The following is a 16,394-nucleotide window of genomic DNA, read 5'->3' on the forward strand; positions in this document are numbered from 1 at the left end:
TTAACCAACTGAATTAAAAGTCGAAGAACAACAGATATTCCAGCATTCTACCATACCATGCTATAAACCAACAAACTGTGTGGTACATAGTGAACCTCCCATCTTTCTTCTCCTTCCGCCTAAATTCCTGTCAGTGAACCTTTAAACCTCCTAATTTTATTTTCTATTTTCATGTGAAAAACGTTTCTTTTTTTATTTCACTACGAATATTAGTTGTAAATGTCCAGTCCTTAGTCTTATCAGCCCTCTCAGGATTGATGCATCTTGGATCTCCATTTTTTCCTTCATATTTTGCCATGTTTCCTTGTTAGAGTAGGCATGGACTTCCAGCTAGCAAGTAGAAAGAACATACAGTAAGTGAAGTTTGGCTCACATAAAAATAGATACCTTTAAATGTTGTTTGTTTTTTTCCTGTTTATTCTTCCCTGTAACTTCTCTAGAAAGCCAGGAGCTCCCTTCCACAGCCATAAGCATGTGATTGATGTTGGCGTGGCATTTTATCGCCCAAGTTGAAAATTGCCTTTTTACTTCATTTGCAAGAAAGCTGTGCTTGAACTTCAAAAGTAAACAGAAGGTTGTGGACAATGATCCACTACTCTTTTTCGATGACGGGCTGCTATAAAAGAGAAGACATGCTGTCTTTTAGAATCAGAGAAGTCAGAGAAGTGGTTGTATCTGCAAAAGAAAGGTGTTTGGGGATGAAGATAACTCCACTGTGCATAGCCATGGTGCTTTTGGCCTTAGGCTCTCTGTTTCATCTATCAAGTACTGAAACAGTGCATGGTAATTGTTGGAGTATATTGAGCCCATGTATAGAGGCTCATCTAGAGGCCCATGTATAGGAACTATATATCCCACCCTTCTAGGATTTGGAGGAATACGAGCCATCATTTCTCTTCTACAGTAATCTCTTCAGCTCTAGTCTGTTCATGACAATTATATCTTATTGTTGATGATTTTTGATGTATTTTACCATGCAATAGGCCTAAGAATGCTACAGGCAATAAAAGCAACTCCGACCTCAGGTGCAACAACGCAGGTGATTAGCTCACTTTTCTTTTGAGCTTGACGACCTTCTGCGCAGCTTTTATCTCAGTGTAGTAAAAAATTGCTAGTTACTAACTAGGTATGTACTTCTTTCCACTGGAAGAGAGGCACCAGATTGGAACAGATCACAAAGACGTACAAAAACCACATCCATTTTCATTCTGTTATCTCTTAAGAACTCCACTGATTTGGAATCCTTGAAAAATTCAGACTATAAATATTGACAAGACAGAATTCGCCCATGCTGGAAGTATGGGATTTGTGCTCAATGACTACCCCTCTTCCGGTGCAACCAACCGTCATTCATCATACCCCAGTGGCTCCAGATGAAAAGAAGAGCAGGTAACCCAGAGCCACTCACTGATGTGAACTGTAGTTTTCTCAGGGCTTTCTGGCATCACAAGCATCTGATAGCCTGACCAATGATATGATGAGAGCTAAGCTTGCAATTGCGTGCGCATGACAAACAAACATCTTCGGTTTTCCATAGCTGGAGCAAAAATAGCATTTTGAAGTATAAATAATGTAAGGAAATGCAGATTTCTTCTTTTAACCATGATGCCATGGTTAAGTTTGTATGGCCCAATCCTTTGCCAATTCTAAGCTTTCAGTCTAAGATTATGGCCTTACTTCAATACTTGTGGCGTGAGCATTTACTTTCTGTTCCTACAAAAGCTGAGAATCAACAAGGGTATTTGAAAATCGACCTCTTAACTCTTTTAAACATGTATATTTGGAATAGGAATTATAAATCCAGAAGAAATTGTAATGTTTCAACAGTTTTTCTTTTCCATTTCATGCGGACCGTATTTTGGGCGGGCTATTACTATCTGTAACTTGTTGACAATTGTGCTCATGCACTACCAATAATGTCCCAGGTTCCTGGGTTCTTCTGATGGCGGTATACCAATTTTTAAGGGATTCGGGATACTTTTCTTCCATCACGCATGAGAGATTTGTGTTGGTACAATCGAAAGTGCAAATTTTTATCCGTTTTGTTTGGAGGATCCTATAGCACTCCGTGCCTTTGCAGGTGCTCAGTCCGTTGAGATGATGACTGGAGTGAAAGGCAGCGTAGGAGAATTTGTTGAGAGTGCTATCTTGTCCATACCCTTCCCCAGACCCCGCACAGTGCAGAAAGTCTACGACACTGGGTACGCCCTTTTTTGCTATCTTGTCCATGGGTTAGATAAATCATAGCCCGTGTTCTACACAGGTGTTCATGCTAGTCTTTTATGATAAAAATGGGTTTTGGGATCTACTGTCTCCATTCCAAATTGTAAGTCATTCCAACTTTTTTGGAGAGTCAAAACATTTCAAGTTTGACCAAATTTATATAATAAAATACTAATATTTATGATACCGAATAAGTATGATTAGATTCTTCATTAAATGTACTTTCATAGTACATCTATTTGGTGCTATAATCTTTGGAATCTTTTCTATAATTTTGGTTAAATATAAAAATAATTTGACTCTCTAAGAAAATTGGAATGACTTGCAATTTGGAATGGAGGTGAGAGTGTGTGTCCGTGAGCTTCTGTCTGGACGGTACATTTTGATTGAATAGGGTTTCAGGCAGATTCACTCTAGGGTCCAGTACATTCCTGACTCCACCGCTGTTTTGGAAGGGTGTCTTATGTGCACTTTCATCATTTACTTAGGAGCCCGGAACTATCTTATCGCCGGCCTTCTTTCAAATATATCATCAGAGTTGAGGTTCCAAAGTTGTTTATCTTGGTTTTGGCGTATTTTGAAACATGTTTTCAGTTTTCAGACCGTGAGCGCAGAGGGGCAGCGGAAGCGACGGGATTAACAAACTAATTATTCACAAGCATTTTACTGAACACTTTATGTGCATATATCAAAACAGTCTCATAGTTTCGATTCATCAGATATGATGTTGTCCAAACTTTTCAAATGGAAACATACTTGCAGATATTAGCTTATTAACACATCAATTTCCATCATCAACATATCAAAGAACCCATACATGCATCATATGTCAATCTCATCCATACACCATAAACTTGAACAATATGGCACCAATAGCAAGCAAGATAGCAACCAATCAACAAGTATGGCAAGATAAATATCGAATCACAGCTAGACACAAGGATTTACGTGGAAACCCCTTACAGAAAAAAAATCACAGGCGGCGACAAGCAAGTAATCCACTATGAAGATGGAGATACAAGAGGTGGGAGCTAATGGAGCCAACAAGGTTGGGAGGCTCCAAATCCCCTCCGATTTCACTATCTAATGGATAGATTTGGTAAATCAAAACCTCACCCCTCAAATCTCCTCTCTCCCCCTCTCAACCCCCAAAGGGGAAGAACAATTCCCTGCTATATGTCTATTCTCGAGTTGGGAGAGAGTCATATAAAGGCAGCTTTACAAAATAGCCCTCAGAGCTCTAGAATATTACAAACAGATCCAATTTCAGCATACAATATGTATAGGACTTATTTGGCATAACAAATGAGCTAATGAGCTTCCAAATTGGTGAAATTAGGAGCTGCACATCACACAGACTCATTTGTGACTTCCAAAAGGTCCTTCTCAGATTTTGTTTTTAGCTTTTTAACGCTTCCAAGCAAGGTTTGTCGAAATGTAAATTCTAAATCGAAATGGTGGTCTTCAAGTAAGATCAGATTGATAAGATTCTTAATATATAAATCACACAAAAAGTAAACTATATAAATATAATCGCAGAATGAATTCCCCTGAATCAAGATTACCAAGCTGTAAAATGGGAGCACAATCGTAGTTTTAACAACAACAAGAAGAGCCTTAATAATGGTTCTTTAATATCTGTGGTTTGCCCTGTCACCCCTAAATCTCATAAAGTTACATACACACTTTCATGAATAAGAAGTCGATAGAAAATTTTGCATGAACTTTCATGAATATGAAGTCGACAGAAAATTAATTGACATTTTCCCATCACTTGAGTATATGAATATTCAACCTTTTTTATTCGAAGAAACTTTCAAAAGGACTGAGAGTATCTATAGCTGACTACAGAGTTTATAATTGACTTGATGCATAAGGGCACCAGCTATGTGCAGAAACCTAGTCTTTATAGACTATGTGGCACTCCAAGAGGCAGTCCATAGCATTGTGCAGTGGTCCATATAGAAAAGATTCCTAAAGCAGTCTTTAGTAATATGGCCTGCCCATAAGCAATAATTAAATGTTTTCTCTCTCTTCTTCCTCTTCATTCTACACAAGGGAAAGGAAGATGGCTGGGCTTTAATTGGTTTTTTATTTGATAGTTGGCCCACTTATGAAGATCATATAGACCCTACCATTATGTGGGCACAAAAAATCTAAGAACCACATTGTGGGATCCATCTACAAGTACTACTTCACACATACACATTGCTGTGCCCTAAGGAAATATGGAGCGGAAACCCATAATCCACATGGTTAATTAAAAAAACAGTGAAAAACTCAAACACAACTAACCCTCCACAACACACAACGGCCATCAATAGAAAGTACATTAAAGCCAGCATTGTTTCTATCAGCATTGTTTTTTTATTTGATAGCCCGGGCATCATTTGCCACTACAAATATATTTTTAGGGACAGGTGACGCCCTCATGCGCCCCTACAAATAATTTTTGAAGTTTCAAAATTTTATTTAAATGAAAACACGTAGCAAAACATATTAAAAAAGGTGAAATTTTTATCGTAAGCCTATTTTGCTATGTAAAAATTTAAAAACAAGTATCAAATCTATATTTCAACGTAGGTAATAGTGAAGAGTGTGAAACCATAATGTATAACTTACTCTACTTTCGCATGCAATTTAAGACTTACTTTGTACTTTCCACACTTATAATCACTATATACACTGAAATAAGCTTTTGATATTTTTTCTAGTTCTATAGATCAAAATAGGCCTAAGGTACAAATTTCACTTTTTTGATATGTGTTGATACTGTTTTTGAATTAAATGAATTTTTAAAATAAATTTAAAAATTATTTGTAGGGGCGGGTTAGGAGGTGACCTGAAAATTGAATTTTTAAGGGCGGGTTACCCTCTCACTGCCGCTAAAAATGACCTGATTCCTAAAAATCCATTTTCAGGGGCATGTCAGTTGCTACAGTACCTCAGCTCCATTTGTAGCAACGGGTGAAATTTTGAACCGCCCCTGAGAAAAAAATCAAGGTGTTCTTACAAATCATTTTTGTAGTAGTGACGATTGCGTGCATTTTGCTTACACGAAGTGTGTGTGGAAGGGGGGGAGTACTATCTTTTCTTTGAGAGCTAGCTCATAAAGACAAATGGGTTCTACTTGTACACTTTATCGATGAGAGAGATTGTGAGATACAAAATACTTTGAATATTGTCACTGTTTTAAATAGCGGGATATAATGGTTTTCGCGGAGTTGCCGCTATGACCATTGTAGTACAAAATAGCACGCTATAGCGGGCTATAGCGGACTTTAGCAGCGCTAATAGCGTTTTGAGGACCCTGCCGCTAAATCCTATAGCCCGCTATATAAGATAAATTATTGAAGATACCTTTTGCTATCTTTTTTGTGAGGAGGATAAATTTTGAGCTAGTGCACAAGCTTACATTTGCAGGCGGTCTTAAATAATTTACGTGCACAGTTAGATCAGTCTCAATGAGAGTTATATGAAGGATTTCATGACATTAAATATTATCAATTTTACTGATATAGCAAGGAGAGAGAATGATAGAATTTTATGGAACGTGAGGAGAGCTTCATCACCATGAAACTCATCTGACACATCTAATTCTCAGTCTAGGTAACTATGCCCATGAAACTCCCATATGCCAATCTCAGTGGGAGTGTCATAAGAGTGTCATGGACATTAAATTTACTAACATGTACCAATAATATGTGGAGAAAGTAGAGAGGAGTGTCATGAAATATGAGAGGAGTGTCATCACCACGACACTCTACTGACACAGTTCTTAAGATTACAGTCTAGTCTAGGTAACTGTGTCAATAAATTGAGACTGACCTTATACTGCAGAGAAGACAGAAACTGCACAGAAGACAGAAGCATGGTTACATTACACTTACACACAAACATATTGTCTTTGTATTATCTTTATTTTTAACTTTTTTTAAAAAAATATCTTTATTTTTAACTTTTTTAAAAAAAACTAGTGAGGGCCCCACCCGTCGGTGTTTACCGGCTCGGCGGCTCCTGTCTCCGCGGACGGAAAGAACGTCGGGCTCGAGCCCATCGCCGCCGGCTCCTCCACGCGGCTGACTCCTCCTCCTCCCTCACTCTCCGCCGGATCTGACCCCCCGCCGCCGCGCGCCTCCCCGCCTAGCGGGAGCGGAGATCCACCCGGGGGAGGCCTGCTCTGGTCCCCCTCACCTCCAGTGCCGGTCAGTGATTCTCGCTTGCTCGCACGAAATTCCGCCAGATTCAGTGGAACTGACTGCCGATTAGCAGCAGGCGCGGCGCAGATCTCGCCTCCTTACCCGCCGCTCTTGTTTGCTCTCCTGCAGGGAGGGGATTCGAGCAGCAGCGCCGGCCGATGAATTTCCTCTACCGGACCGCCGCGCAGCCCGCGGCGGCGCCCGAGCTGCCGCGGGTTCCGGAGGACACCTCGCCGAAGCCGGCCACGACTCTGGAGGGCCTCATCATCGCGGAGGACTCGTACCAGCCCCCCTCCGCCCGCGGCGAGGATGGAGCTGCTAGTAATGGGCCTGGGGAGCCCGGTGCGGGCTCCGGGTCCCTAGATTCGAAGGGTCCGGTGCTGCCGGGGACGCACACTGACGTCGCGGAGGACGAAGGGTGGATCACGATTCCGTACAGTTGGGTGCCTTCGGCTTGCTTGTCCCATTTTGTGTGAGAAATGCATTGTTTGCACCCTTCATCTGCATGCGGTTAATATAAGCTACAGTAATTTCTTTTAATCTTTACCACCTTGATTTGTCAAGTTGGTTTGAGTGCGGAAGAGTCAGCACCAGGAATTACGTGCTAAATGCTTTAAGGCCAGTTATATGTTTTCTTTTTGAATTGCTATTGGTGGCTTCCTAACGCTGTCAAAAGCATTTTAATGTCCCTACTGATGGTTGCTAACATCCATAATTTGTTTACAGAGTCGATCCCTGATAATTGGAATGATGTTTCAGAAATGTTGCAGTTGCGGACTTTGGACCGTTCCTTCCTTTTTCCAGGTATGTCTCTTCCCTGTGAGGCTGTGACTTCAGTTCAGATGTCTGGTCCTATTGCATCTTACTTGTAACCCATTTTCTGGAATTGACTTGGTTCAGTTATCAGGCGAGCAGGTTCATATACTGGCATGCCTGTCATCTTCTAAGCAAGATATACAGGTTATATCCCCCTTCAGAATCGCTGCCGTGATGTCTAAGAATGGAAATTCTTTGCAACACTCCACGGATAAATTTAGTCATGCCAATGCAAATGGTCATGATAATGGAACAACTGGAGAAAATGGCTGTCAGGATGTTGATAATGATATGCAGAGTGTTGAACTCAATAGTGACGCCTCTCCTTCAGGACATGATATTTTGGAGACTCAATCTCTCCTTCAGATGGAAGATCATAAACAGCAAATAGAACTTATGCTGCGAAGATTCAGCGAATCCAATTTTTTTGTCCGGATCGCAGAGTCAGATGAACCTCTGTGGTCCAAAAAAAGAGCAACCACAACTAAGATGTCAGACGGACGATCAGATGGCCAGGGAAATAGTAAAGCTTCAAGGAGTAATATTTACAACACCGTTTCTGATAAAGGGATTTTCGATGGTAGCACATCTGGGGGAGTTGCTCGAGATACTGTGAAGTGTTATTCTCTGCAGAATGGAGACATAGTGGTATGTTTTGAATGGTCCTTTTTTATTGCCGTGCGACATATATGCTACAACTTCTTGTACTGTGTGATAATTGAATATGGTCGTCGCATAAATAACTGCAAGTTTTATACTTCAAGCTAAGCTTAACCAAGCATCAGGCACCTACCTAGATATTCATGTTAATTTAGATTGTTACACCTATCCCTTTGATTTCATTAAGCAACATTGCTCCTAAATGGGTTTTTACTAAATGCTGGTAGGTGTAAATAGCTTTCCACATAATAAGAGCAAACATGTAATAACTGGCATTCATCATTTCATTGCCTTGGGAGCCCAATGATAAAGTGGTGTCTACTGTGGACCCAGAAGAACACCTGCTTCACCAGTGCTACTTGGCAGCAATGATCAGTCTTACAAGTGAGATGTGTCCAGAAAATTTTTAAATATGACATTGACTTCTGTAAAGTAAATTTCAGAAAACTACTCTTGGTCAGAATAAATTTTGCAAAACTACACACTACACTTCTGGAACCAGTTTTTCAATACACTTTTATTGACATCAAAATCACAAAACTACACTGCTAAAATCAATTTCAGAACATTATAGTATTATACTTCCATTTTCACTTCATATTGCAGCAGTGCACATATATTGTCATACCATGTCATAAAACTGCATTTTTATTAGAGTTTAAAACATCAAATGTTCAGTTTCGATACAATATAATAATAGAAGTTTAGTTTTGCAATTTTACTTACTGAAAAAGGGTAGTTTAGCTATATAGAATGTCAATAAAAGTGTACTTTTGTGAAATTGATTCATGTAGTTTGTGTTTTTGTAACCTTATGCAGTGTAATTTTCTGAAATTTACTTTATTCGTTAATTCATTTTTATGAAATCTATGTGAATCATCTATGGAAGTACCAAATAAAGTAATTTATTATTTGCAGAGACAAGCATGACTTTTTTTAAAAAAAATAATAATCTTGTTTAAAACTTAAGAAGTTAACGTTGTTACCATTTAGCTGTTCATCCATGTAATGTATTTTAATTCTCCCTGTTTAAATGCATGCTGATTCAACAGTCATGTTTTCTATTGGAAGGATGCAGGTTGTTTTGCAAGTGAATGTTGGCGTTAACAAACTGGAAGATCCTGTGCTAGAAGTTCTTCAGTTTGAGAAAAGTATATCAAGCAACTGTAAGCCTGAGAATCTTATGGATGGACTTTCTGGCAGCAATGATGATCCATGTAGGGAGCTGCTTAGTTGGTTGCTCCCTTTAGATCGCACATTACCGCCTCGTTCTTTAGCGCCCCCTACTCTCAATCCAAGTGTATCACACAAGCAATCTTACTCTTCTACTGGGTCTCAAATATTTAACTTCAGAAGCTACTCCATGCCTTCAGCTTCTTCTGTTCAGACACCCAACAACATAAGGCCACCATCAATATCTGAAAGTCAAGAATTTATGCCTGAAAAGCCTGCAAAAACCCCTGATATCATAAATGATGGGCAACTTTCATTTAGAGGAGTTCCTTTGGAACCTGAAAGGTATTCTGTACGTTGTGGTCTAGAAGGCGTATATCTACCGGGAAGAAGATGGCGGAGAAAAGTTGAAATCATTCAACCAATTGAGGTTCATTCTTTTGCTGCAAAATGTACTGTTGAAAATCTTTTGTGCGTCACAGTAAAGGTGTGCTGAATATATGAAAGCATCCATTCTTTTTTCATTTCGCATGTTAATATTTCAAAGATAATGCTTATATCGTGAATTCCTACTGCAGAACATTGCTCCTACTCATGCGAAAGATATTGTTGTATTCATTGATGCAATTACTATCGTATTTGAGGAGGCATCCAAAGGAGGTGCTCCTTTGTCATTACCAATTGCTAGTATTGAGGTTGGGCATGGTCACAGCTTGCCAAATCTAGCACTCAGGTATATGCAACTTTTCTCATTAATTCTGCTCAAGGTTCAAAAAAAACGTTATTAAACTTCGTTTAATCTTGATTAAACGCTAAACGGAGGCCTAACGTCTACGTTTAACCTACGTTTAATGTACATTTAACCTACATTTAACCTTCCTAGGCGCTAGTCAATAGGCTAGCGCCAGCCTAGCGCCTGCGTAGCGCCTAGCGTTTTCTTGAACATTGATTCTGCTGATGACCTACCTGCTATTGCTGCTTTATGTAGAGTTGAAGAACAGCGTGATTTCATTAATAAGAAATTTATTCCTCTCTAGAATATTGGTTTCTTGAATACTGGAATGTACCAAGTTCCATAGTTGATGTTTCCTCTTCCCAGATTCAATTTATTGTTGTCTGCTCGTAATAAATTTGAAAGGAGGTGAGCATTGTTTTAAGTATTATGCATTATTTGTTATCTATATAGGAGGGGCGAGGAACACTCTTTTATTCTCAAGCCAGCAACTATGTCCTCAAGGGAACGGAGGACCAACAGTGATGCACCTCCGGCTTTGTCACTCCCAACGATGACTGGTGCTACTTTAAATACTACACCAAAGGTTGCTGATCCCTATGTTGCTCTAAGTGACCAGTATGCTGTACTGGTATCTTATCGCTGCAATTACACAGGTAAAACTGTTGGTGATTCATGGGCTTGTGCCACACCTAGTTCTATTTATGTTCCCAGAAATTCAGTTCACTAGGGAACACCTTACAGGTTGGTAGTGGATATTTCTGATTCACAGCCCTTTGATTTCTGTAGAATCAAAACTTTTTTTCAAGCAAGCCACAACCTGGCGACTCTCTGCAGCTAGCGATCTTATGATCTCTGTATCATCCGAACTGTCTTTAAGAAATCCAAGCCTGGGTGCTCGAGTTCCTCAACTCCCTGTGCAGGTTATTGCAGTACCTCTTTGATTACTGTTACGCAAATTCTCCATTTATCACTTCTGCAGTAATATATTGTTTCCTTCCAGGTATTAACCCTTGAAGCTACTAATATGACATCCGAAAACCTTACGTTAACTGTCCTTGCTCCTGAAGCATCTGGTTCTTCATCAGTTGTATCCTTGAACTCAGCTCCACCTACACCAAATGATTCTTATGATGGTGTTAATGAGTCGTCAAAAAGATCTGGGTTGGGAAAGCAGGAAATTGGCTTTCGAAGATTGAATTCTGTCCTGGCTACGTCTCCAAAAGAAAGTGACAATGCAGGAAATAGAATAAGTAATGCTTCAGGCTGCACTCATCTGTGGTTGCAAAGTGCAGTGCCCCTAGGGTATTCAACCTTGCCCTTTATTTCCATACTTAAAAAGACTTAACGTGCAACTGTGCTACTATTCCAAAACACTGTGGAATAACATCTTGTGTGGTGGATGTGGCTAACAGGTGTGTTCCTCCACGTTCGAGCACCACCGTCAAACTTGAGCTGCTTCCATTATCAGATGGGATCATTACACTTGATACACTTCAAATAACTGCAAGGGAGAAAGGTAATTCTTATGACAAAAAAAAAGAATTAAATGCACAAATTAGTGCCCACTTAGCAGCTAAATGAGAATTCCTCGTTGCCAAATGCTAACACAATAAGTGCTACCTTAGCTGCTAGATGCAGAATTGCCAATTTTGATTAGTGAATCTATAATTCTTCTTACTGGCTGCCAGATATTGGGAGGAATCTTCCTTGCTTGAAGTGAACTAAAAATATTACCGCAGTGGGTTCAGACTACCATGTCTTAAATACATTCAATATCTGAATCATGTCATTATATATATCTTTTAATTTTTTCAGTCTTGAGAACTGATCGTTGCTCTTGCAGGTCTTGCCTACATACCGGAGCATTCCTTGGAGATACATGCTACTTCTGGCATTTCATCTGGAAGGTCTTAGGGTACGAGATGAAGCCATACTAGGCAAGTATGTTGTTCATTTCTTTTGGATCTGGACATAGGCGCTCCAAGGGCATGATCTTGGAGCCAAAATTTCAGCAGATATAGGTGAGAATGGCCGCTGCCATAAACGGAGAAACGGGCACAACACCTAATTTAGATTTCCCAAAGTCCATTCATAGACAGGGCAGGTCAACTCCACAGGTTTATGAAATTTGTAATGTTGTGTTGCTTAGTTTTGATGCCATTTTTTGGTTTTGTTTTGCTGTGATGTTTTTTTTCCTGTTATTACATGTAAACCGTGTTACTGCACGGGCGGATGTACCATATACGGCCCCACATTGAATTGTATTGGAGGAGAAACATGTGGATCAGTGGATCCCTTTTCGTTTTCATTGTAGTAGTAATCGTCATGGTTTCCGATTTTTGCCAGCGCTCTTGTTTGTTAAATCCATCGGTACAGTTTCGCAGCTGTCAAGGACTGGAAAATTAAATTTATTAAAAAAATAATTTTTGTAAGTTGTTCGTGCCTAAGAAATATCGTTATTTGCAATCATTTTAATTTCTTTTAAAAATTGAACCAAGAACAATTCACAGGTACCGTACCCGCGCGCCCACAAGGCACCAATGCGCCACAGTGCCGGCGGCGGCGGCGCGGCGCTGCCGGCGCCTTGCGGCCGTCTGCATGCCGGCGCCCTCCCCGCGCTCGTGGCCGGCCTCGCCCGCCGCGCGACGACCCCGGCGACGGCGAGGCAGCTCCAGGTGCAGCTCCTCCTCCGGGGCCTCCCGCTCCCCGCCCGCGCCGCCGTCGCGCTCATAGCCGCGTCCCCTTCCCCGCGCCACGCCCGCGCCGTCTTCGACAGCGCCTTCCCCGCCGCCTCCGGGAACGTCTACCTCTGGACCGCCACCATCGCCGCCTACGCCAAGCACGCGTCGTCCTCCTCGCCGTCAGCGGCCGTGGAGGCGCTCGCGCTGTTCCGGCTCATGCTCCGGCGCGGCGACCCGCGCCCGAACGCCTTCACGGCGAGCTCCGTGGTCAGGTGCTGCTCGGCACTGCGTGCCGTCCTGGAAGGGCTCCAGGTGCACGGGTTCTTGGGGAAGGCCGGGCTGGGACGCTCCGCGCACGTGGGCGCCGCGTTGGTTGACATGTACGGTAACCTTGGTCAGGTGGCGGATGCGAGGAGGGTGTTCGACGAAATTCCTGCGAAGAACGTGGTGGTGGGGAACACCATGGTAGCGTGCTACGTCAGGGCTGGGGACGTGGCGGCTGCTCGGGAGGTGTTCGACGGGATGGCAGAGAGGGAGCCGATCTCTTGGAACACGATGATGACGGGGTACCTGTGGCAGGGGGAGGCTGGTGTCACGAGGGAGTTGTTTGAAGAGATGCCGGAGAGGAGTGTGAATAGCTGGAACATGATGATTTCTGCTTGCTCGGAGGAGGGGTTGTGGGTTGATGCAGTCCGGGTGTTCAATCGGATGCGTCATGCAGGGTTCCAACCTGATGCTGCGACTATGGCTGTGCTGATGTCCGCTTGTGCGCAGCTTGGTTCTTTGTCAGTTGCAAGACAGGTTCATGGGTTTTTGAAAAAAGGCTACGTCGAGATGAACTGCCACGTGCTGAATTCGTTGGTTGACATGTATGCCAAATGCGGTAGTGTCAGCCAGGCTCATTTGCTGTTTGTCGAGACACAACTGAAGGATACAGTGTCTTACAATGTGATGATCACTGCTCTTGGGCACCATGGACATGTCAGAGAGGCACTTCAGCTCTTCAATGAGATGGTTTTGGAAGGGTTACATCCAGATTCCGTTACTTTTCTTGGCGTCTTATCAGCTTGTGCTCATGCCGGACTTGTTCACGACGGAAAGCACTACTTTGAGTCCATGAGGACAAATTATGCAATTGAGCAATCCCTGGATCACTATGCTTGCATGGTGGATCTATATGGCCGAGCTGGGCTCATTGAAGAAGCATACTTCTTAGTGCAGACAATGCCAATGAAACCACATGCAGGAGTCTGGGGAGCCTTGCTCAATGCATGTAGAAAACATTGCCAAGTAGAAGTTGGTAAGATCGCAGCGAGAGAACTCATTACAATTGAACCAAGGAATCCTGGAACTTATATACTCCTCGCGAACACATTGGCTCGTGGTCAGCAATGGGACTTTGTTGAAACTGTGAGGCAATCGATGAGAGGGAAGGGTATTGACAAAACGGCAGGGTGCAGCTGGGTTGAAGTGGACAGTGTTGTTCATGAGTTCTTGATGAGGGACTTGAGCCACCCTAATTCTGATAAGATTTACAGTATCCTTGAGCATCTGTATCTTCAACCGGCTTAAAGTTTATGTTGCTTTTGAGGGTGATATCAAGGACGATTTCATGTCACAATGACTGAATACACAGCGATGTGTACATGAAAGATGTACTGTTCAGAATCCATGACGCAAAAGGACATAACCCCAGTCAAGGTATGTTACTATGATCTAATTTATGTCAGAACTGCCTATTCTTACACAATCAATATTATAAAGACAGTGTCCGAAATAATGCTGCACTGCAGAAAAGATTTTATTGCTTGTGAGTGAGCAGAAGGGCTGTTCATCTTGCCATTAAAACATTGTAGAGAGATTGCTAAATTGAATAGCAGATATTCAGAACATATTTATGTTGTGTATGTTTCATGATACAGGATTCCATTAATTCTTAACTGCTCTCACACGGATGAAGCTTGTTGAATCTCTAGTAGAGATGACATGAAGAGCCGTGGATCTTTGCTTAAGACAGGATTAATGCAGTACTTAAAATTTATGATTTGGTCTTGACACAACTATGGAGAAGCTATATAGAAGAAAAATTGGCAAAAGAAACATGATTTGTTGCTTGAGTTCAGTTTCCTGAGGCTGGACATGTTCAGACTTCAGAGTTTTCTGGTAACTTTCCTTTACCTTTTCTTGTCCTCGAACATTTTTCTTGCAGTTTTACATTTGAAACATCCTAGTCCTTATTGCTCTTTTACATCTTGGTAAAAAAGTAGCTTTGTTATTTTGCTAAAGAATAGGGAATCAAAGAAGCATATATGAAGAGACATAATAAAAGTGTAGGGCTTAAAAAAAAACAGGAATAGAATGCTTTTAAAAAGTATTCCCTGTGGTTCAAATACATATCATTTTAGGATTTCTGCCGGTCAAACATTTTTTTAACCTTGACTATCAATATATAAAAACATTTATAGGTTGACAATTTGATGTTACTAGATTCAAAACAAGAATGTTTAGCCATCAACAGTTAGCACATAGTGGGGAAGGATATGTAATAGATGTTACAGTTTAGGGAAGAAACTGTCAATAGTCCGTTGCCCCCTGCGGTAAGCAGATGCTGCAATTGAAATTTAGGGTTTGATTGGTTACCCGAATATGGGCTGGCCAGGCCAGTGGGGTGCAAGCGCGGCACGATTGGTTGTCTGGACCTCGGGTAGGGCCTGGCTGGTCAGATGCAAAAGGCGTCCCGGGGCCTGGTTCGCGAGAGAAGGGAAAATCGGGCGTTTCCCGGGAGGGGCTCCGCGCGTGCAAGTTCGCGGGCACGCGGCGATCGAAACTGTTAGCATGCATGTGCTGCCAGAGATGCATGCAACCAATGGGATTCTTCATGTGGCCTGGCTGGAACGAACCAATCAACCAAACATGGTGGAGATGCATGCTGCGGGCCTGGCTGACGGTGGCCTGGTTCCGTGGTGTGAGCCTGGCCCAACTGAGAAACAAACCAATCAGGCCCTTAAAAGCCAGAATTCAAAAATGTGTTCAGAACATGGTTCTTCAGTCATTTTCGAAATATGGAGTTACATAGCTGTTCTTCTCTTTGCAGGAACTTGTGGCATTCAAGGGGGAGATGCAGCATAGAAATCCGAGTTTGGCATCAGCTCTACCTCCTCTGACATGATCGGCATAAGTGGCATGGACTAGGCAGTTTGAGTATCTTAGTGACAGCTTCTCCAATCCACTCCGAAACTCTGTCCAAGAAACATACATAATGATCACGATCCGTTGGTCCTGTACTCCTGTGTCTGCAGAGCAGAGGGACATGGAGGCTTCCAGCATCAAGGATAGGCGCAATGATGGTGCTTGGCGAACCTTGGTAGCACTAGACAGTACGGGTTCAGGGATTCGCAATTTAAGGTAATTTGAGGTTCCAATAAGCTATCATTGACCACGGTTCGGCTTGTCTTATTTCGGCTTATTCTCTCTCACAAAATATCACGACGTTTGTTGTTCTTCTTCGTCCTCATGGCATTTATCATTTTTTCGTAAGACTGAATTGGTGAGGGGCCCTGTGGATGGTTCAGTTTGACTGTGCACGAGTGCATCCATGTACGGATCGGATGATAAAAATTTAAAAACAGATTGTGTATTGTGCAGAGCGGAATAGCATTTTTCTGATCTTCTATATTTTCTGCTGAAATTGGTACTGTCCAAAGCGCAGTAGCATTTTTTTTCCCATGGCCTTAAGGCTCGGGTCCAGAACTGCGTAGGAGGGTATAATATCAAGTTAAACAATGGCACGATCCAGGTCCCAACTTGAGCCTAGCAATTACATGTAGGATGACAAAATAACACCTCGAAAAGTTCATGAGATTTTTTTAGGAACAAACAAAGCTAGGGACACTAATCTGCCTTATT

At 42.0% G+C, this 16,394-nt stretch overlaps 2 protein-coding genes and 1 long non-coding RNA gene across 4 annotated transcripts; all 3 read left to right on the plus strand.

Annotated features, from left to right (window-relative positions):
* The first annotated feature begins 789 nt into the window (after nucleotides 1-789).
* LOC120699511 lies at nucleotides 790-1,682 on the plus strand. The gene is made up of 2 exons (XR_005685465.1): nucleotides 790-1,039; nucleotides 1,127-1,682. It is a non-coding gene; the product is annotated as an uncharacterized LOC120699511 (long non-coding RNA).
* Nucleotides 1,683-6,255: 4,573 nt separating this feature from the next.
* Nucleotides 6,256-12,145, plus strand: LOC120699512. 2 transcript variants are annotated; one of them, XM_039983518.1, is made up of 11 exons: nucleotides 6,256-6,428; nucleotides 6,552-6,860; nucleotides 7,149-7,226; nucleotides 7,330-7,886; nucleotides 8,977-9,558; nucleotides 9,650-9,804; nucleotides 10,258-10,460; nucleotides 10,594-10,727; nucleotides 10,808-11,109; nucleotides 11,220-11,323; nucleotides 11,651-12,145. In XM_039983518.1, exons 2-11 carry the CDS (start codon nucleotides 6,581-6,583, stop codon nucleotides 11,719-11,721), a joined length of 2,466 nt encoding a protein of 821 aa, XP_039839452.1. In that variant the 5' UTR covers nucleotides 6,256-6,428; nucleotides 6,552-6,580; the 3' UTR covers nucleotides 11,722-12,145. The 2 variants fall into 2 exon arrangements, with proteins under 2 accessions (XP_039839452.1, XP_039839453.1); XM_039983519.1 differs by lacking the exon at nucleotides 6,256-6,428 and having other exon boundaries at nucleotides 7,323-7,886.
* A 65-nt stretch (nucleotides 12,146-12,210) lies between these two features.
* On the plus strand, nucleotides 12,211-16,132 carry LOC120699513 (pentatricopeptide repeat-containing protein At3g29230-like). Its single transcript, XM_039983520.1, has 3 exons — nucleotides 12,211-14,189; nucleotides 14,411-14,651; nucleotides 15,583-16,132. Exon 1 carries the CDS (start codon nucleotides 12,348-12,350, stop codon nucleotides 14,058-14,060), a length of 1,713 nt encoding a protein of 570 aa, XP_039839454.1. The 5' UTR covers nucleotides 12,211-12,347; the 3' UTR covers nucleotides 14,061-14,189; nucleotides 14,411-14,651; nucleotides 15,583-16,132.
* The last annotated feature ends 262 nt before the right edge of the window (nucleotides 16,133-16,394 follow it).

Source organism: Panicum virgatum, chromosome 3K (genome assembly GCF_016808335.1).
Source record: "Panicum virgatum strain AP13 chromosome 3K, P.virgatum_v5, whole genome shotgun sequence".
NCBI lineage: Eukaryota > Viridiplantae > Streptophyta > Magnoliopsida > Poales > Poaceae > Panicum > Panicum virgatum.

Coding starts and splice junctions, on each gene's coding strand:
- LOC120699512 (XM_039983518.1), top strand. CDS start 6,581: ATGAATTTCCTCTACCGGACCGCCGCGCAGCCCGCGGCGGCGCCCGAG. Junction 11,110..11,219: donor CAAAGTGCAGTGCCCCTAGG/GTATTCAACCTT, acceptor TGTGGCTAACAG/GTGTGTTCCTCCACGTTCGA. Junction 11,324..11,650: donor AATAACTGCAAGGGAGAAAG/GTAATTCTTATG, acceptor TTGCTCTTGCAG/GTCTTGCCTACATACCGGAG.
- LOC120699513 (XM_039983520.1), top strand. CDS start 12,348: ATGCGCCACAGTGCCGGCGGCGGCGGCGCGGCGCTGCCGGCGCCTTGC.